The sequence below is a fragment of the Populus euphratica genome, unplaced genomic scaffold (assembly GCF_000495115.2).
Source record: "Populus euphratica unplaced genomic scaffold, PopEup_1.0 scaffold11.1, whole genome shotgun sequence".
Taxonomy (NCBI): domain Eukaryota; kingdom Viridiplantae; phylum Streptophyta; class Magnoliopsida; order Malpighiales; family Salicaceae; genus Populus; species Populus euphratica.
This window is the reverse complement of record NW_011499878.1, coordinates 420327-441355: the sequence shown is the minus strand read 5'-3', so window position 1 is coordinate 441355 and position 21029 is coordinate 420327. Positions and strand designations below refer to the sequence as shown.

General features: G+C 35.2%; 4 protein-coding genes across 5 annotated transcripts; 2 read left to right on the top strand and 2 right to left on the bottom strand.

Moving 5' to 3' along the window:
- Positions 1-1252: 1252 nt before the first annotated feature.
- On the bottom strand, positions 1253-4554 carry LOC105128723 (rho-N domain-containing protein 1, chloroplastic-like). The gene is made up of 2 exons (XM_011030508.1): positions 4411-4554; positions 1253-2650 (listed from the first exon to the last, which is right to left on the bottom strand). Exons 1-2 carry the CDS (start codon positions 4448-4450, stop codon positions 1521-1523), a joined length of 1170 nt encoding a protein of 389 aa, XP_011028810.1. The 5' UTR covers positions 4451-4554; the 3' UTR covers positions 1253-1520.
- A 562-nt stretch (positions 4555-5116) lies between these two features.
- On the bottom strand, positions 5117-10205 carry LOC105128722 (uncharacterized). Of its 2 annotated transcripts, none has more exons than XM_011030507.1 (6): positions 10001-10205; positions 9122-9294; positions 7071-7254; positions 6003-6109; positions 5705-5816; positions 5117-5594 (listed from the first exon to the last, which is right to left on the bottom strand). In XM_011030507.1, the coding sequence occupies exons 1-5, from the start codon at positions 10070-10072 to the stop codon at positions 5735-5737; spliced, it is 618 nt and encodes a 205-aa protein (XP_011028809.1). In that variant the 5' UTR covers positions 10073-10205; the 3' UTR covers positions 5117-5594; positions 5705-5734. The 2 variants fall into 2 exon arrangements, with proteins under 2 accessions (XP_011028809.1, XP_011028808.1); XM_011030506.1 differs by having other exon boundaries at positions 5695-5816; positions 10001-10204.
- Positions 10206-10965: 760 nt separating this feature from the next.
- On the top strand, positions 10966-13966 carry LOC105128719 (TOM1-like protein 2). The gene is made up of 4 exons (XM_011030504.1): positions 10966-11127; positions 11215-11735; positions 12590-12871; positions 13292-13966. Exons 2-4 carry the CDS (start codon positions 11250-11252, stop codon positions 13754-13756), a joined length of 1233 nt encoding a protein of 410 aa, XP_011028806.1. The 5' UTR covers positions 10966-11127; positions 11215-11249; the 3' UTR covers positions 13757-13966.
- A 563-nt stretch (positions 13967-14529) lies between these two features.
- On the top strand, positions 14530-16628 carry LOC105128720 (structural maintenance of chromosomes protein 1-like). The gene is made up of 3 exons (XM_011030505.1): positions 14530-14780; positions 15035-15098; positions 15378-16628. The coding sequence occupies exons 1-3, from the start codon at positions 14614-14616 to the stop codon at positions 15381-15383; spliced, it is 237 nt and encodes a 78-aa protein (XP_011028807.1). The 5' UTR covers positions 14530-14613; the 3' UTR covers positions 15384-16628.
- Positions 16629-21029: the final 4401 nt, after the last annotated feature.

Genomic DNA, 21029 nt, shown 5'->3' with positions numbered 1-21029 from the left:
TAAAATTTCCAACGCTTTGCTTTCTGTGGTGGGCTGGCAGGAGTACTCATGTGAGTGTTCAAGCAAAAAGTAAGTGAATTTCAACTTTCAAGAAATGCTCGCTAACATGTATGGGATTTTGATCAAGTAGGGAACACATGGGCTTTGTTTTCGGAATGGTCCACGTGTCCTAGTAGCTTCTTCACAAGTAGGATGCCATCAACTCAAGATATCCTCAAGGAAAAAACTGCCGGTGGATTGTATATACTCGAGGAAGGAATGAAAGGATACTTGTTCGATTCCTTGTGTCTTTTCAATTCTTTCAATTCCTTGTAAACCACACTTCCTACCTTACATTCTCCAACGAAACATGGTGCAGGAAATCTGGAAAAAGCAAAATATAGAGCCATCACTTGGTATACTTTTCGTGGAAAAATGAAACTGCAACACTTTTCTTTCATTGCGAGGAATGTTCAGTAATCAAACAAACAAATAAAGAAGCAAGAAACCAACCAAAGAAGTATGGATTAAGCTTTCGTGACCTTCAGTTCCAATGTGAGGTGACATGCGATGGTTTGCTTGATGCCACAGATAGCGTAAGTATTCTTGTCATGCTGCTTCTTGCGATGGTTAGCCACAAATGGTCCATTGAGAAACTTCACAAAGCAGAGTTCGATCTTCGGAGTCCATACTGCACTTAGGTTTTCTGTTGACAAGCAAGAATTGCCTCCTTGCATCTTTTTTCCAAATGTAACTAATATATAGAATAAGCTCACGCATGAACATCAAAGACAAATCAATTTGGATTTGTTTGATGAAACATATTATATCTGGCCAACTCTAATATTATAAGCTACTTAGAGCCAATTCAAATTAATAAGAACAAGTTATGATAGCTAATTATTTTGTTTCATTTGACTTTTAATTTATTTATTTTCATTATAAAACAGACATGATTAAATAAAAATTTTAAATAGGATAATACGGTGCAAAATTATGTTTCTTTACCAGTGATAATTAATTGTTGATCCAGCCAGCTCGCAATGTAGCTCGGGCAGAGAGAGAGAGAGAGAGAGAGAGAGCTGCAACCTTGTCCATGTTAACCCAACAAAAGTTTATTTGTAAATTATTTGGCTGGGAAAGAATAAAACACCTGAACCAAGTTTATTGTGTTACCACTCTCCGTGGCAGCAAATATCAAAACGGCCGCAAGAATTATTACTGTGCTTCTGGCGATGTTTCTCCCTCAAGGTATTGAACGACAAATGTATGTGCACACAGCGATAGCAATTTCATAAAGCAGCTTTCCTTTCAAGAAAAGACAAAAAAAAAAGCAGGTTTCCTTTCTTCCTAAGAAAAAAGAAGCAGCAGCAGCAGCTTCGAAACAAATCTTCATCTGCCAGTTGAAAGCATTAGAGAGGATTTGACGGGCTAAAATTATCACCTTACATATAGTCATACAAAGAGAATAAGGAAACAAAATTATATGACAACAAAAGGGACACCTCAAAACTAATCTTCATCTCCTAGTTGAGCTATTGTCACATTGAACTACCACTCAGCAACCCCACCAGTTCGCCTTTCTTCATCTTTGAAAACCCTTTTACCCCGCGAGACTTTGCAAGCGCTCTCAGCTCAGGTAGCTTTAAAGAACTCAAATCCTCATGTTCAATTAGCTGTTGTTTTTCACCATCCCCGTCAACATTATCCATGTCTGAAGAATCACCTTCAGAAAGCTCATCAAACACATCCCCACCGGCAAAAGAAGGCTCTGGCTCTGGCTCTGGCTCTGAATCCAACTCATGCTCCTCCTCCGCATCCAATTCTGGGTCCAATTCAAGCTCCTGAGTGGTGTCTGGGAGTATCTCAAACTGCTGCTTTTTCTCACCATTTAAATTTAAATGAGATGTAGAGTTAACAGGGTCCTCACTTGAATAAATGGGCTGGAATTTCACTTGAGGTACTGGAGACTTCCTTCGGAAATTCGAAGGTGGCCTGGTAAAAGAGGTGATGGGCTCCAGGACATCATTCCTTTCTTTCTTACTTGAATCAAAGAAACTTGTGCTTTTAGCTTTCTTGTATGTTCCATTCTCTGGCTGGTCTAAACTCAAGTCTCCACTGCTGATATTGCTGGTTTTTTTCTTACCTTGCTCAACTGAGTGTTTCCGGAGTAGCTTGAGGAGGGAATCCACAGTTTCATTTTCTCTTCCTTTTCCTTGTGAAGCTTCAACCTTTTTTTCTTCTTTGACTGCAGCTCTTTCACGCAGCTGAGCTTGTACCTTCCTGAATAGCTCAACAATCTCCTTCTCTCTTGGCCCAGGGGCAGCAGTGGCTTGGAACTTTGGGGTACCAGAGAGGGAGAGTAGTGGCCCATTCTTTGATGTTAACAGATCAGATTCATCAAGGTTTTCAAAACCATTTCCCTCTTCATTTTGCCTGTTTCTGTTTCGCGAAAACCCCTGTTTGTTTTGCCTAGAAAAGTCCGGGTTTCTCCTATGACCGCCAGAACTTTTGCACACAATGGATGAAGCCCTGGAGGAACATTTCATCTTTCCAAACTGCGCCTGTGAATGAACATAGTGGACACCACGTGAAGAACAAGGAGATACAGCTACTGCTCTACCAGAAATTCCTGAGCAGGGGAGACACCTGCCTTCTGATGATCCATAACCTACAAAAGGCATATATCCGTACAAACAAGGAGAATTAGTCTTGAAGTTTATGACATTATACATGTGATGGGAATCTTGACTTTAATCATGAAATTGATACAATGAGAGGATCGACAATAATACATGCTTTTTTGACAGTGACTAAGATGTTCATATATACAAATTTTCCAATTTATGCTGGAAGTAGTGCTTCCAGCATCACCCAGCACAATATTACAGATTCCATGCATTATAGAATTTTTTCATCTTGAATGATAACGTGTTTATGATGATGAAAGACAACTTTTAAATGCAAGTGTATTTCAATGAAAGTCAATCAAGAATGTAACAGTTTCTCATGCAATTTAACGGTCAGCAAACCAACATCAGTCCTCATCTCACCAGTGCACCACCAACCACCACCAGCCCAACATCATTCCTCTCAAAAGTCAAACAAGGAGCTGAACTGAAACCAGAACGTCAAACATAAAAGTTTCTTCCCATCCAGCTCCTTGGAAACGAAAGAGGTATTCAATCATATTACTTGTACCCAAAGACAAGGGTAATCAAGGATTTCTTATATCTGTTAAAATGATACAATTGAAGTGACAACACAAAAGGTAAGGAATGTAAAACAAGAGTTTATTCCCATCCATAGCATCCGGACAAAATATTTTCCCATCAAACAAGCAGTATTTTGATTGTCTATACCGTCTCAGGTAGTTAAGTGGCACCTTGACCAGCCTCAGTTACTCTAACACACCTTGACCAGCCTCAATTACTTAACATACCTTGACCAGATAACTCTAACACAATTACAAGCAGCCATGAGTCATCACTCACCACCAACCAGCTACTAGGACCTCATCATAATTAACCTCGTCAACACCATGAGCATTTCTAGCTCCAGCTCTGCCATCACAATTGTGGTTTTCACCATACAAGTGGCCACATACTTTTAAGGATTCATAACGTCATACCCTAAACAACCTGACCCTTGGGAAACATATTTTACCAAGTTCATGTCCCATTTCCTAAAGCGAAACCTCTTGTTTCCTAACAGTATTCTCACGGCGCACATGGAAGACCTCGCTCCTTGCAACTGAGCGAGGTATGCCGCTGTGCCTGATGATGCTGAAAATTATGCAAAACTTATGGGATAATATCTCTGTTAAAAACCATAAAGCATACAAAAGCTAAACAAGAAGTCGACAACAAATAGGTTGCCAAAAATAAAAGCTACCATAAAATATACAAGAGACCATTTCAATTTAGAACAATCAGCTCAAACACCTAGATTCAAGATCGAATACAAAAATAAAATAAAATTCAAAAGCAAGAAAAAAAAGTGGCATGTTTAGGGGTTACCAGAAAGCCAACCAGCGAAACACAAGCAAGCAATTGAATCAACAAAGTGAAAGGTACATGGTCAGTAAATGATCAGTTTTGATATAAGAAACGAAACCCAAAATTTAAAACAATCTAGGAGACAACAGAGAAGCCCGCTCTTTACTTGTTAAACCTAGAAGTCATTATATCAAACACATGGCGGGCAACAATCTTAGCTTGCAAACGCTTTGAAAATTAAGTCGCAAAAGTGCCAACAAGACCCCAGTACCCTGTTGGGAAGCAAACGGAACGCAGAGAACAAAACGATAGCTAAAAAACAGCCTCTTCAAACACCCAGTTAGGCCCAAACCAAGATTTCTTTTGTTCTCACAGCAACCAAACAATGCTAGAGAACGTACAGGGGACTGAGAATGAAGGTGAAAAGGAGTACCTGGAAGGTTCTTGGTGATAAGATGGACTGCTTGCGACATTGAACAAACTAGTTTATAGCTTTTGGCTTAGCAGTGACGCGTTTGCATTTTACCGTGTTGTTTTCTGTCTTCTTAAATTTTCTCTCTGCGGTAGTTCTTGAGATTTTATATAGCCATTGATAAGGGAGTCTTTGGGCATTATGTGATTTTCTTAGGGGCAAATATGGGCATGCAATGGCTTAGCTTCTTGTCGTTTAATACCGGAGGCGGCAAAGCGCCGGGTTTATTATCGGCCTCGGAGACGAGTCGGTTACGGGCAATTCTTGATGGGGGACCAAGGGGGCTTTTTTTATATTTCCTGCCATGTTGCGATTTATGAGGCCAGGCCCACTTTCTATGTCAGATTTTGGGCCTCTTGTAAAGAGAGACGGAGCACTCCAAAGGCCCAGACTCAACCTCACAGGAATTTTCAATGGCACAACAAACATTGCTTAATTGAATGAAAACTAGATTAGAAATGTTGTTTTTTAAAATATTTTTTATTTTTAAAATTTCATTTTTAGCATAAGCAATCCAAAAACATTAAGAAAATAATTAATTTTTTTTTTTTTTTGAAACATGCAGACTCCTCATCGACAGAGCAGCAATATGCGGAACCATTGGCGACTATGATGAGAAGAAAGCTCACAGGTCAGTTGGAAAATCAGCTTTATAATCAACTATAGGTTAGCAAAACTACAATCATATCATATTAAGAATCTGCAAGCACGCTTTCAGATGAGTAGAACTGTCAAACCTGAATGGTGTACTTGTAATACCAAAGACTAAAATAGGGTTAAGACAGGAGTCCATTAACTAGACAAGTCAATTGATCTCTACAACTTGATTGTGATAATAGTAAAATACAATGGGACTGCAGGAAGACATCCACAAACATCCCAAATTTATTTGAAAATAAAAGTTAGAAAATGTATCCACTGGTTAAAACCGCAGAACCAGGTCTGAGCAAGTTCATATGGGGCAATGAAGGCATGGAAAGAGTCCCAACACAAACAGAATGAAAGACGGAAGCAGTAAGATTTCATTTTCTTTCCCTGGTCTGAGTTTCAAACTACAATCACTGCAATACTAGATAAAGTTCAAACTTCAAATTGAAAAAAGCCAGCTTCCTGCAAAGGAAGACGCAAAGATCTGGTTGCCACACCTGACCAAAAATAACAGTAAGCACATTTCCCTCCCATAACAGTTAAAACCAAAAAAATAAAATAAAATACAGGTGGATAACAGAGAAGAAAAACCGGTACATGCACAAACCAATTGATACAGCCTGTTGGTCGGCACAATCTAAGCTTTATGATTCTTTGCCATCTCTTCAACATCCAGTTCCACCTCCAGCACTGGAGAATCCTTTCTCATGCTGAAATGACTGGTATCAAGATAGCAAAAAGTTTCAAAATATCACCCAGTATTTGCCCTTTCATACTGTCATTCTCTATATTATATAGAGAGAGAGTGAAAAGCTCGAAGTGTAGTTATTATATAGAGTGATGCATGTATAAAAATAAGGAAGAAAGAAAGGAAAAATTAAACAAACTAGCATCCAGATACTTACCTGTTCTGTACAGGACCATGGTCCACAGCTGTTTGCAGACAATATATAACTCGACCAACTATGTTTGACATGGAAATTGGACCAAATGTTCGACTGTCATTGGCTTCCTGTGATACCAATAAAACAAACAAACAAACAAACAAACAAAGAAAAATAATGAAGAAGGGCAAGGTCAACCAGTTTTTGCTCAAGCCATAAAATATTCAAATGCAATCTTCAGGCCAAAAGTTACAACTAAACTTTAATTGCACCCGCAAGAAAAAATAGAAGGAAGAATAGTCTAGCATTAAAGAAGGAGAAAATGACTGTGAAGCTGAGATAAGGTAGAGTAGATATACAACTCATTCAGTTCGATACATTTAAAAAGAAATATTTACAGAATTTGAGAAAGTGATCTTGGTGATAAATGGCTGGTTGGGGGAGCTGCCAACATTCTAATTATAAATTTTAGATGCTACCCAGTCTCAATTAGAATAAAATGCAAAAAGAAGTAACTGTCGAATTATTATTGATCTCATTTGGTAATTTAGACATCTTTATTTCTTATGTCTCTTCATAGAAGAAAAGCTAAATAAATAAATAAAAATGTAAATGAATATGGTAGCAAAAAATCTGGAATCTAATAGATGCATTATCAAAACCTTTAGCTTGTTTCCTTATGGCATATAGTGTTCTAACGATTAAAAAGAAATCAAGTTAATTTAGAAATCTGCAGTACAATGTGTACTTCATGATAACAAACTAGGTTTCCTGAAGTCTGACATTTCTGTGAAACCAATATCTAATCCCATCACAAGCAAAACCATGTCTAACTATTTCCTTGGTCAGCAATGAGACCAGCACCAACTACCAAGTCCACTAGTGCTAAAAGCCTTATATGATAAGCTTAATAAATCATAGAAAGATGACTTGAAAAAATCAATTATCCCAATTGTTTAGGCATTTTTGGAAATAAATATGTAAATTCTGATGTTGGTGAGCTTTGGTTGAAAGATTTGACATGAGAACAGATCAAACAATCTGTTAGCATATATAATCCTATTTTTATGATATCAAAATCATACATACCTTGGGCTTCAACTTATCATTGTCAGCCAATACCCAACACTCATCCTTGTCAAGAACAAACGGGTCATCTTTTTCATCAGTAGACACCATTTCATACCCTTCAATAGCAGTTAATCTTCTGACTAGAAAATTATCTGACTTCTCAGGATCCTTCAAAAGCACAACATCTCCAACAAAAACACGCCTGCCGAGAACTGTGACTTATTACTCACCATGTTATTTTAGAGCAAAAGAATTAAAAAAAAAAAAAAGCAACAAAAGGGTGCCTGCAATAGTTCGCCTTGGACCAGATTTAGAACTTCCCTCAACGCTTTGTGTAGCCATAAATCCTTTTTGTATTAGCTGAGATCTGTTGACTTTGTATACCATTCCGTTGTAAATAAATGATCTTATCAGAGATCCATCGTGGTCTGGAAATTTTTTTTTATTATTATTACATAATAATGGAAACAGCAGCCCTAGTCGCCATCTCTATATCTGGTTTACTTGTAAATTTTACAGGGTATGCCTTATATACTGCTTTTAGGCAACCCTCTCAACAACCAACCAAGGTTGTCAGTAACAAAAGAAAATTATGTATTGATCCTCATTTGCAGTAATAAGAACATGGCATTGGTATTACCTGAATGAGATGAAACAATACTCACACAGCCCCATTTCTTTAATAAAAAATATATATGATCCCCATTTGTAGAACATATCCATCATCAACCTATGGTTCCACCAGCAAAGAAAATTGATAGCGTTGAAGTCTATGGTGGTGGGGTTTAGAAAGTAGTGTGGATTGAAGTGATAGAGAATGATCTACAATCACATCAGCTTGTGAAAACTTAGCCAGCAATGTACCTAGATAGAGAAAGCCAATCTATGTACTTATCAAAGGTTGAGTAGAGCAGCCAAATCAAAGTCATCAGACATTGGCAAAGGTTTATGTTGCTGATAACCCTAGGATGATTGTGTATAAAGTTTCATATAGCTTTATAACTAAAAGCTTTGAGTTTAGAAGGATTCCAGAACATGGCATTGAAATCTAGCATTTGTTATGCTTCGATGTAATGTTGTTATCCCTTGTGCCAGGCTTGTTTATCCTGGTTGTCAACTAGATTGCTCGAGGAGTTTGATTGGACCTAAAGACTAGAGGCTTTAACGATTTCTCTTTTTTTGGGTATTGTATATAAAGCTTGGTATGGCTAAGGCTCCTCTACCAAATAGCTCATGCTTTCTTGTAGGAAGGTTTTTACACAGAACAGAAGGCTGATATCATAATGGGCAGCATGTCCACCCTATAGTTTAAACTGAAGGATCACATGTCTTTGCATGCATATATCTTCCTCACTTGATCACTTTACTTATAAAGGCAAGGCTCCTACCTCACATGTGTACTACAACATTTATGGATATGGTCCTGAGCACTAACATTAGAAGTTTTGCATTAAGTCAACTCCCAAGACTTGAATCCACATGTTTACAAATTGGCAGCCAAATATTTTATCATTGAACGAAATAATGATTCCACAATTCTCAAAAAAGTGAGCTTTGAAGGTAGATCACTCAGAAAACTTCGTAAAGAATATCAATTCAGATGAATAAGCTGGCAACATAATTTTCCATCCACATTAGAAAATCCCCCATAATGGGTACTCCACCCTGCCACTAACATCATGCCAATTAAAACATTATATTGATGGTATCAAGGTTTATCATGGCCAGGCAGGGTGTCATTCATCTCAAACCCATACAGCCCTAGTGCACCATGAGCATTACTCCCATCAGCATAGGCTCATTTTCTAGCAAGCAAGCATCTAACAAGCTACCAGTTATGCATAAAATACATCGCAAAATGGATAGGCCCTGCAAACAGCAATCAACAAAAGCACCAAAATCCTTCATGACATATTAGAATCATCTATATGAATCATCCATGCACAGGATGTCGCATTCTTATTGCCTGATACTATACTTATCGAATAGTATGCTTCTCTACGATGGTTAAGAAATAAAAATAATAATAATCAAACATCCAGCCACACATACAAGTTAAGTATTCTTACATTGGATCAGCAGTTGGTAATTTGCGAACAAGAAGGGTCCCCCCTTGGTCTCCAATTGTTGGGGCCATTTCCCGTCCTTTATTCCAATGTAAAAATGTCAACTTTCCCTGAAATAGATTTTTCCATACTGTATCATAGACTTCTTTATTATTGATTATGCCACCCTTGTAGCTCTGCAACAAGTTGAAGGCTACATCAGAATAATCAATATAAGAATGGTTCAATTATCCTCAACTTTAACCACAGCTATAGGTGTAGAAACAGCAGCAAAGAAATGAAGTGGCGTGCATGATATCAGCTGATGCGTTTGACAGTTCGAAAAACAAAAAAAAATGATAGAAGAATAAGTGAATACAACGAAGTGAGCATGTGGCAACAATTCTGGGGAGCCTTATAAAACAATATAAATCTTTCCCAAATCTTAGACTTTATTGGATAAAACTTCCTTTTACAACAAAAATCAAGCAAAATTCTGCAACACAACATCTACAATTGAGTTTCTCCAGCAAAGTATTGTTCCCTCAAACATACCCATAGACACTATATTCTCACAAGTAAAAGACATAGAGCGGATAAAGCTTAGTCTCCAAAAAAATGCATATCTTATAAAACAAGAGAGAATGGCATTGAAACATCCCATTTCCGGTAAACCCCGCATCAAGATCAATGAAGAAAGAAACCCATCAAGCAAAAAGAAATCTTTCTAGCAAAATTTGCAGCCTTTACCCGGGTAAACCAAAACCGAGAAACCAGATACAAGGCACAAAATCATCAAAACAGGCATAAATGAGAAAACCCACAAACACACACTCGTCGAATTGCATCAATCTTGTGTAACAGCAAAAAAGAAAATAAAAATGGGTTTAGAGAGGGGGGGACCTTGTAGCTGAGAGAGAGAGAGTACTCGAATTTGTGAGCAATGTAACGACACCAAGTCGACAGAGAAGCCATTTCCCTAGCAGACAATTACTGTTTTTGTTTAGTTTTGTGAGTGTTTGTTTCCTTCTTTATCTTCGGTTGCTGGTTTATCCTTAAACCCCTAGCTGTACACAGGTTTTTCCTTTCCTTTTATTTTAACAGTTTTTTTTATTATTATTTATTTTAATCGATCTTTTTAGCGCCTTCAATTGAGGAGCTGTTTGGAATTCGTTCAACCTTATTCCTAAAAAATTTTAAAAATATTTTTATTAAAATTTAATATAATTTATAAATTTTAAATTATTTTGATGCATTAATATTAAAAATAATTTTTTAAAAAAATATATTAATATTTGTTTTAATATAAAAAATTATTTAAAAAAATAATAATTATCGTACTACCAAACATATTCAATTAAATTTGATAGGTTTTTATAGCCTCAGGCCGGGTCAATTCGGTCCCTCTCTTTCACGGGTCGAAGAACTAGACTCTGTGTAAGGCTGCAAGCCCACACAGTAAGAAGAGTCCATAAGAGTTTGTTTGGTTTTGTTATTTCAAAAAACAAATTATTTAAATTTATTTTTTATATAATGATATTAAAAATAAGTTCTAATAAATAAAAAAATATTATTTTAATATAATTTTAAATAAAAAATATTTTATAATGCAACCACCGCGACGTACACTTGTTTTCAAACAAAGTCCGTCTTTCCCTTAAAATGACGTGTCGTCTTGTAAAATGCCGAGTGTATTTTCTTCATAAACGATAAGTCTTTTTATACGAACCAATTCGAATAAATATTTATTAAGGAATTAATGATTGTTACAGAGCGATGCCACGCTGCCACTGCCATGCATCGTTTTTGTATTTGAAAACGACTTGTCAACACAGGGCACGTGTATCTTGACTCGTCACCACTGGCAAAAGAACATCTGGAAATTAAAACTGCCCAATTCATTCTCGAGCGGAGCTTTTTTTAACATATCCTCTAAAAAACTGCTACGTTTCCACAGGAATTTCTCAACTAGAGCTTTCAATTCTCTGTTCAAACCAAAATTAGGGTTTTGCAATTGCAGCTGACCTTAGGTTTGTCATTCTTTATTCCTAGGAAAGCTTAGTCAATGTTTGATTTTTGTTTATAAATTGAATCACTGGTTGTTGTTGCTGTCATAGCTGTTGATGTTTGTGTTTTGAGCGTAAAATAAGAGATGGACAAGCTGAAATTATCTGAATGGGGTGAACTGTTGAAGACTGGTGGGGCTCAAATGAGTCGACTTGTAAGTGGTAAGGTGAAAGAAATGCTGCAAACCCCAACGCCTGAATCGAAGATGGTCGATGAAGCTACGTTAGAGACAATGGAGGAGCCTAACTGGGGTTTGAATTTGAGGATATGTGCGATGATCAATAGCCAAGAGTTTAGTGGTACTGAGATTGTTAAGGCTATAAAGAGGAAGTTTTCGGGAAATAGTGTGGTGAGCCAAAGGCTGAGTCTTGATTTGTTGGAGGCATGTACTTCGAATTGTGAGAAGGTGTTCTCTGAGGTGGCGTCTGAGAAGGTGTTGGATGAGATGGCTAGGATGATTGAGAATCCGCAGACGGATCAGGGGAATCGTGATCGAGCTTTGCAGTTGATTAGGGCTTGGGGAGAGTCTGAGGATCTTGAGTATCTGCCTGTCTTTCATCAGACTTATATGGTTAGCTTTCTTTCAGTAAACAAATGCTGTCATTGCTATGGACATACACCAATTGTTTGTGTATGATTAGGTAATAGTTCGGTGTGTTTAATCAAGGATCACTATTATCATTTCACACATACAGTTGTGATACTTATGCCTTGTGGCTTGGATTGGTTTTAGTCTCTGCATATCTGATGCCATTCCTCATAGTTGATAAGCTAGTTGGTTTGGCCAAAAAAAGAAAACCAGTTGGATATTTAGCTTTATGCTTGAATGTTGTAAATGGGTCAGTGTATAGAACTGCAATTTATTATTTATTTGACAGCTTCTTGGGTTTTGGCATGTTCTTAAGGCTTGGATTTTGCTATATGCTGCAAAATCAGAAACCTAATAAGCTAAAAGTTTTGGGAATGCGGGTTTGCTTACATTTTTTCAACCATGTCTTTCTTCATAGTTACAGCCTGTGAATGTGAGGCAAAGTTACAAATTTAGCACCTAACAAAATTACTTACCGATCCTTTTAAAAGAAGGCCACAAAGGAGCACCTTTGGGATCTGTGGTCATTAAGTGATAAACTGGTGCACCTTTTTTCCTTAATGGAGAAGGATTATTGGACAGGGTCATGCTAATATATCACTATTCCTCCCTAACTTGTGTCATGTCTTCCAATTTTTGATGAACTAACATATGCCCGTTTATTCCTTATGTTGCTTGTCAGTTCTATAAATGGATGCACCACCCCCTCCCCTTTCTTTCCTATGTTATTTTGTGCCAATTGTTACTCTGGTTCTCGTTGATTCTTGAAAGTCAGAAAAGCCTCTGTCGTTTGTTTTTCTTTTCTTACATCTAATATTGTTTTCTGGCTCTGGCAGAGCTTAAAAGAAAGAAGTCTGCCTCCACCACCAGTTGAAGATGGTAGTCCATTCCCCATGCAGTATTCATTGGAGTCGTTTGTTCACCAGGAACCGTTGTCACCTCCTGGAAACTATCCTATTCCTGACATGGGATTGCATGGTGCAGATCATAATACTCTTCCATATAACTTTGGGGGGTTATCAATTAAGGAAAAGAATGAAACGCTTGTAACAACTCGGAACAGTCTGGAACTTCTTTCTAGTATTTTGAAAGCTGAAACTGAGCCAAAACCCATTAAGGTAATTCATTTTTTTGGGTGTTATTCAATAAGAAATTATCAGTCTCATTAAACAGCTCATCCTTGTTAACCTTTTTATATACATTTTTGAATTTCGTTTTTAGTTGATACGTGCTTTTAAGTTTATTTTAATCTTTCTGATATTTCACAGAATAAAGAATTTTTCATCTTTCATTTTTTTTCGTACTTGCTAATGCTATTGGGTTCCAGAAAAACGACATGACAAATTGCAGTGATGGTGCTAAACAAAAAAATTGTTAATATGAGTTTGAAAGCACATTATATTCCTGGGATCTCTTTTCTGTGATCCCATTGTAAAACATATAGCTGAGTGACTACATTTTCACAAGCAAGATAGAGGGGAAATAAACGCACTATGAAATAATGGCTGCGATTATTAAAACTTCCTGTGTGGCTGCAGGAAGATCTGACGGTTAGCTTGTTGGACAAGTGCAAGCAGTCACAGCCTGACATTCAGAGGATCATAGAAAGCACCACTGATGACGAGGCAATGCTTTTTGAAGCCTTGAATCTCCATGATGAGCTCCAGCAAGTCATTTCCCAGTACGAGGAGTTAGAAGCTGGTATAAAATCTAGAGAGCAGCTGCCTGAAAGTTCTGACAACAATGCGGCCAGTATGTTACCTGCTCAACTTGGACATCAAAATGAAACCAAAATAGCAGATTATCCCATTGGGGCCAATATGTTGGCCGCTCAAGGTGGACATAAAAATGAAACCAAGATAACAGATTCTCCCATTGGGGCCAATATGTTGCTTGCTGAAATTGAACATCATGATAAAAACAAGACAGCAGATTCCTACAAAGGAGAGAGTACAGAATCTAGCAGTGCGAAGAAAATTGATGAAGGAGAATTCAGTGATTGAAGTGCTGTATGCAGGGTTTGTTAAAATGCACGTTTCGACTGTACTTTCTCTAATCATCGATTTCATGTGTACAAATAATTTGTTCTTTCCTTCTGTGTAGTGATAAATAAATAATCGAGCTGTTTCAGTTAGCTGAGAGATTTTATGTAATTGAGTTTGTTATACTTATCTTCCTCATTCTTTTCCTGGGAATGAGTTCTTGGTTTTGTACTCCTGTAATCACTGTTCTTCATTTCACCATCCTTCATACTGGTGCTGCTTTCTATTAATCCTGCACTGGCCGAACCTCCACCGGGTTCTTTATTGCTGTTACTGCACGGAGAGGTTAATGGGTTCAGTAGCGATCAGTTCCCCTCGTGGCGTGGCCATTATTATCCCCCCTCCTTTGCTCCACAGTCCTCATCTGAAGCACCAGGTGTTCTGAAAATTCTTGAATCCTCCTGAATTCATTTTAACAACGTTTCGAAATCATATCAGACCACTAGCAGGGTATTGTCCCTTCTTCTTTCGACATTTCAATTAAATTTTGTGTTTATTAAATTGTATTGAGCCGGTATTTCCAGGTCAATTTTTGCCTGTAAACTAATTTAATTATTTTCCAGTCCACTGCAGATCATCCACGCAAAAATTGAAAAAAAAAATTGTGAAGGATCCTATAAAAAAAGAAATTGTGAAAAATAAATCTTTTAAACGTTTTTTGTGAAACATAAATCCTTACTGCCTAAACTTGGAATATAACCATGGACATTGACTCATCAATTCCTGGCCCATGTTATGATTTTTGCCAGCTAAATAGATCTCTTCAGGATAGGAGACCTTCTGCCAGAGAGAAACCTGAGGCGGAATTTAAGCAAAAGATGGATGGCTTGATATCAGAAATTGAAAAAAATGCCCCAAGCTTGAAGGCCCTGTATCAATATGAGGCTCTGCGTGAGAAAGAAAAAGTAGTCACTGAAGAGTTTGAAGCAGCCAGAATGGAAGAGAAGCAAATAGCTGATGGTTACAATGCAGTAAAGCAGAGAAGGTAATAATTACGTGGTGTTTTTTGACAAGCCATTTAGCAAGTAATGATCAGGATCCAGGACAAATGTTATCTCAGACTTATGTGTGAAGGAATAAAATATGGTACAGTGAACACAGTTTGAGAAAAGAATTGTCCCTTCATACAAGAATAAAAAGAACCCTTGGCAACTTAATTTTTGTTATCTGTTTCCTATTGATGGTCTTGGAAACAGCATGCTTGAGTGCTTACATTTGTCTTTTGTTTCTTGGTATCAGGGGATTAATCCAGCTTGTCAACCTAGTCAAGCCATCTACTCTTTGTACCAAAATCCTTCACTTGGTAAATCTCTTTCGACTTGAGAATGTATTTAACATGGTACAGCGACACAAGTTTCAGTATTTGTGAAAAACATGAAAACAATTTAACATGCTTGACCGATTTTGTGCATTTATTGATGCTAACATATTTATAGTTTTGAGTTCATTGATTTCAACCTTCTTGTGCTTGTGATGCCTCTGCTTCTTGATATTTATCTTTGCTATGGGCCAAATTAACTGAAAGTAACTCGGTGCCCATAATTTACAAATAAAAATTCTTACTTTGTTCCTGTTTGCACAGATATGAAAAAGAGCAGCAATCGTCAGTTGGGCGGGACGGCATATTTGAGCTTAGAAAATGAGGACGATCCTTTTCTACATGGTATTGAATACACTGCTGTGCCCTCACAAAAGCGTTTCCGAGACATGGAACAGCTCTCTGGTGGAGAGAAGACTGTTGCAGCGCTGGCATTACCATTCTCCATCCACAGGTATGTCCTTGGATATCAGCGAACTGTTTCTTAACTGTAACAGTTATCTATTTTTCTCGAAATTTGACGTTGCATGGCTACTAATACCTTTGCTTCCTTCTCTCATTTCTGTGGTAAAACTGCAAGTTCTTGGCTCATTATGTAAAACCAGGCGACCAATTATCTAATATCCAGGATTGGATTTTATCTGTTGATGTATTTGATGACCTTAGGATTGGATATGAATCTGCTGATGATTAATGAATCAAGGCCCAAGAAATTTCATAGCGTAGCATTGAAACATGCATTTTCACTACCATGCATCTTAGGCAACTGTTTTCGTGTGTTTTGGTTGTTTAAATATGTATCTGTCCATTGCTCCAGTTCTCTGTCTTGTTGGTCTAGATACTTTTATTCAGAGACAGGAGCAAGACGCCACCTTACTACCTTAGAAATGGAGAATAGGTTGAAAAGAAAGCGAGCTACGGCATTTACATATGGACCAATACCTTCAACTTCAAGTGCGAGACTCTGTGATGTGAACTGAAAACCAAATTCTATTGGTGCTAGATGTAAGCTAGTGATAGATAGACTGAGTTCAAAAGGTGACTGAATTTTTTTTTGGCAATAGATTTATTTTAAACGTCTCTGCTTCAAATTTCTCCATTGACCTCATTCAACCTCCATGATATATTTTGGGGTCAGAGAAGCCTTCTTTGGCTTCGATATCTTGAGGAATACAGGATGAAGACAGCCATAAATTAATAGTTTCTTGATAGCAAACCCCTCTGCCTTTATATTTTCCTGTATTGCAGTTGCAGACAAACTAATTTCTTTAGCATCACAGCACTTTAGCCAGCCAGTTTCCTCCACTCGCTGCACAAAATGTATTCCCAGTATCTTCGTCTTGCCACATCCATCTCCATTACTCTAGTGGAATCATAAATACACCACATGCTGAAGTACTGTCCTTGCTAATTCCGAATATTGAGATCTTATCAGTCCAGAAGCACATTTCTGTCCTTAATCCTTTGGGAAAATATAAAAAAGTTGTATGCCCAAATGAGCTGTATGCACCTCTAAAATCGTGGCCTTTTCACTGTTCATACATTACTGTTTACTATATGTGGAATACAATAGTGCTTCTTCTTTTTTTCACTTTGATTTTTTATTTTTATTTTCACAATTGAGCATTTTTTAGTTCATATTAAAGCCTAATGATATGTTTTTTTAGGGTAAAGGTTGAATTAAAAGACAAAACTGAAGAGAAAGAATCGGGTAAAATAAATGGTGAATTTGCAATTGGTATAAAAGATTTATTTGTATTACTCATGTTAACCGATCTTTGTAGTTTTAAAAAATCATATTTTAACATTAAACTTTATTTTTCTCTTTTTGTAATCTTTTTTGGGTGGAGGAGGGGGGATACCAGAATTAGGCTAAGAGAGAGAAAGTTAATGTTGCAGAAGATTTAGGATATCAAAATTATCAATTTTTTTGTGAAATGATTTTATATAATAAGATGGTTATGATTAGGTGTTTTTTTTACCTTAAAAATATTTAAAAATAGATCTAAGTCTAGGAAGATTTTTTGTTTTGGTTAATTTTGGGTATTTGTTTTTTTTTAGGCTATGAATTAGTTTGACAAGATTTCTAGAATATTTCTAAAGTATTTTGAATTAAAAATAAATTTTTAAATAAAAAAATAACCATCTTTCCCAACTAGACTAGTAGCTGGATTATGGGATTTCCAAATAATACATCTATTTTTTTTTTCAAGTCATTCGTCCCATTAAACTTAAAAAAATAAAGGCCTTCGTGTAATGATCCTTTTTTTTTTTTTGATTTACGTGGGGTGTTCAGGCCAGCTTACGCGGACCACGACTAATCCCCACGGATCACTGAATATCCTGCAAGCCCAGTGAGCAGGTAAGGCACCGCGGGGGTGACAGGCGTGCATGGTAAGATTCGAACCCAGGTGCAGAGGAAGGGGACAAACCCCTCCCACCACTAGGCCAGAACCTCACTTGCATAATGATCCTTTTTTAATTAGGCCGGATGTTGGGTGTGGCTTACCAAGCTCAGTAGGGTCTAGCTCCATTTCTTTTATATATATATATTAATGGCTTTTTTATATGTATTTTTTCAAATATTTTTTTAAAAAATTTAAATTGTATTCAATACCAACTATTTATGATTTATTTGGATTTTTTTTTGTATATTTTATATAAATTAAATATTTTTTATTATATTTTTAATATGCACAACTTTGCATGGTATTTTTTTTTACTTTTATTTTTTTCAATAAATTTTATGTGAGTGTCAATCTCTATTACAAATTGATTTTTATAAACAAATTCATTAGACACAATCATATAAATGACTTGTATTATGATATTAAATATCTTTATGCATATTAATATCTTAATTTTTACAATTATGTTTATTGTTGATTACTTTTTTTTCATCTATTTACATAATGGTTAGTAGTTTATTTAATTAAATGAATGCAAAAGTTTTTTGATTTACATTTAGATTTTTTATGTAAAAAACCACAATGAAAAATTCAACATGTTTAAGTTTATTTGATCAATTATTTGTGTTCTAAATTTAATCCTTATTCTGATGATTTCTTCTCTTTTTTTTCCTTAACTCTTTTATAAAAGTTTTGTTCTTTTTAATTTTACCTTTTAATCCAAGTTGATAGTATATTTTGTTTGTCCTCTTTTATAGATTATATATATACATATATGTTTTCTTGTTTGTTATCGTAGTCTTTTTTTTTTTCTAAAATAATTCAAATAAAACCAACTTATTTAGTTGATCAGAACTAAAGCGCGATTGTTATGTCAAAATATCTTATTGAAAAATAATACAGACCCGCAGTGTAGTACGGGAACCAATAACAAATTAACAAAAATTAAAGAGATGATGCTTTCAATGTGCACCACCTCATAAAATAATATTCATTGTAATAATGTTTTTTAATCTATTTTTTTTTTAATTCTATCACTTAACATTTAGTTTATTAGAAATTGAGTTTCATGATTTATTGTGATCTATTTTCTCTGTAGTTATTTCAATCTCACGAACCATGTCATAAGTTTGATAAGTTAACTTAGCTGACTTGAGTTTTTTTTTTTAAAAAATTGATTTATTGAAAATTGAGCTCCATGATTTATTGCTTTTTACTTTCTCTATAGTTATAACAATCTTATAACTCATGTCATAGGTTTGATGAGTTAACTCGATTGACTTAATTTTTTTTTAATTTCATATTTCAACATTAAGTTGATTAGAAATCATGTTTTTTTGATTTGTTTTAGTTTGCTTTTTATAAGGTTATTCTGATTTTATAACATGAATCAAGTGTTTTGCAAATTAACTAGGGTAGGCTTGGATCATTTTATTATGTCTTTTTTATATAATTTTTCTTAATAAATCATTCAACAATAAATTAATTGAGAATTGAGTTTTATAATTTGTTTCGATTAACTTTTTATGATGTTATTTCAATTTAATAACCCAATTAACGAGTTTAGATGGTTAACCTAAGTTGACCAAAGTTTTGTTTTTTGTTTTTACTTTCTTTGAGATTTTCTTGGTCTCATGATTTGGATCATGGTTTTAGCTAATTAACCTGGTTTGACTCAGGTTATTTTTTATATCCTTTTTTAATTGATTTTTTTTTTAATTTTATATATTATTCAATATTGAGTTGATTGGAAGCTTTATGATTTGTTTTGATTTATTTTTTATATGATTATCTTGATCTCATGACTCGAGTTATGAGTTTGGTAGGTTAACTCGATCTTTTTTTGTCTTTTTTTAATTGTTTTTTTTTTAATTTTTTCATTTAATATTGAGTTGTTTAGCAATTGTGCATCATAATTGTTTTTATTTTTTATATATAGGATTATCATGGTCCTATGACCTGGGTTATAAATTTAACAAGTTAATCTAAGTTGATCCGAGTCAATTTTCTCAATATATATATTTTTTAAAAATGACATCCTTGATTTTTTTAACCAAATTATATTTTTACAAGTCATCCGAATTATATTTGAAATCACCAAGTTAACTTATCACATCGAATCAACTCTACACGATCTAAAATTTTTTCTAATAGAAAAGTATTAGCAACACTTAAATATTTTTTTATTGAAAAAAATGATCTAATTCACAGTATAGCAAGATTAATTGTTCATATATGAACAATGAATCTAGCACCTCGTGTGCTTCTTTTTTTTTAAAAAAACAAAATTTGCATTTTATAAAACACCATGATATTTAGGTTGATATTAGATTCTATAAGTGTTTGTCATTTTTTCTTATTAAATATAAGATAATTTAAAAAAATATAAAGTCCCGATCAAGAATTTTTTAAATTTGATCAAATGAACTTAGTTTATTACAATATCAAATATTTCCTTCCATCCTACATTTACTTTTTACTTTCAAATTTTTTTTGATCTCACATGTAGCGCAGTGCCAGAAATAACAAGGTATATACTAAATTGGTTGATAAAAAATCCATTAGTCTATATTTTTAAATTAAAGTTGATGTACATTCAAGTATGTAAATCCTCACGTGTCAATATGCATATACGGATGTATATCTCTCAAACAATAAAACATGAGACTTCATGGATGATATAGCGGTTTTAATTTAATATCTCAGAAAACCAAGAGAAAGTAATTAATTGAGTGGAGTTTAAATAAATAATATCATCAAATTTCATAAATTAATTAAGAGTCTAGAACATTTTTTTTAAAAATAATCTGGAATGTTCAGACTGATTTACACACACCATGATTAATTCCTGAATTCATTTAACATCCTGCAAGCCTAGTAAATATGTAAAACACCGTAAGAATAACAAATATATACACTAAAGCTTTAACTCAGAATGTATAAACAAAAAAACCCTGTCAGGATCGCTAGACTACAAGCCTTAGTGCTCCAGAACATTTCTTGATTGAGCAAAGGATTGTGTGTGTGTGTGTTTAGGAACGATTTAAGAACGCGGTTCAACCTGTGTTTTTAAAAAAATTAAATTTATTTTATTAAAATTTAATATAGTTGGTATATTTTGAATCGTTTTAATGTACTGATATTAAAAATAATTTTTAAAAAATAAAATTATTGATATATATTTTAATATAAAAAATTATTTAAAAAATAATAACTACCGCGTTGCCGGACACAGACACAACCTTAATCCTGATACTACAAGCTTGCTTAATTATGTAATTATATAGTCTTAAAATAAAGATGCATCGTTGTACTGTCTCATGCTTCTTTCTACTTCTCTGGACATTTTTGTACTGCATGTTCTCTGAAGCTCCGGGACACCTGCCTTGCCTGATGTTATGAGGTATAAGACGTTAGGGCCAAGTAGCCATGCAAACTGAACAACGGGCTAAAGAAATCTCTCCTGCCATCTCCCTTATGTGTCCCTCACTCGGTGCCCTTTCTCATC

Bases quoted from the DNA above. Each gene is read 5' to 3' on its own strand.
- LOC105128723 (XM_011030508.1), bottom strand. From the start codon at position 4,450: ATGTCGCAAGCAGTCCATCTTATCACCAAGAACCTTCCAG. The intron at 2,651-4,410 runs GTACTCCTTTTC...TGCCTTTTGTAG, and splicing joins TATCACCAAGAACCTTCCAG to GTTATGGATCATCAGAAGGC.
- LOC105128722 (XM_011030507.1), bottom strand. From the start codon at position 10,072: ATGGCTTCTCTGTCGACTTGGTGTCGTTACATTGCTCACAAATTCGAG. The intron at 9,295-10,000 runs GTCCCCCCCTCT...AACTTGTTGCAG, and splicing joins CTCTCTCTCTCAGCTACAAG to AGCTACAAGGGTGGCATAAT. The intron at 6,110-7,070 runs GTATGTATGATT...TTGGTATCACAG, and splicing joins ATGATAAGTTGAAGCCCAAG to GAAGCCAATGACAGTCGAAC.
- LOC105128719 (XM_011030504.1), top strand. From the start codon at position 11,250: ATGGACAAGCTGAAATTATCTGAATGGGGTGAACTGTTGAAGACTGGT. The intron at 11,736-12,589 runs GTTAGCTTTCTT...TGGCTCTGGCAG, and splicing joins TCTTTCATCAGACTTATATG to AGCTTAAAAGAAAGAAGTCT. The intron at 12,872-13,291 runs GTAATTCATTTT...GTGTGGCTGCAG, and splicing joins CTGAGCCAAAACCCATTAAG to GAAGATCTGACGGTTAGCTT.
- LOC105128720 (XM_011030505.1), top strand. From the start codon at position 14,614: ATGGATGGCTTGATATCAGAAATTGAAAAAAATGCCCCAAGCTTGAAG. The intron at 14,781-15,034 runs GTAATAATTACG...TCTTGGTATCAG, and splicing joins AATGCAGTAAAGCAGAGAAG to GGGATTAATCCAGCTTGTCA.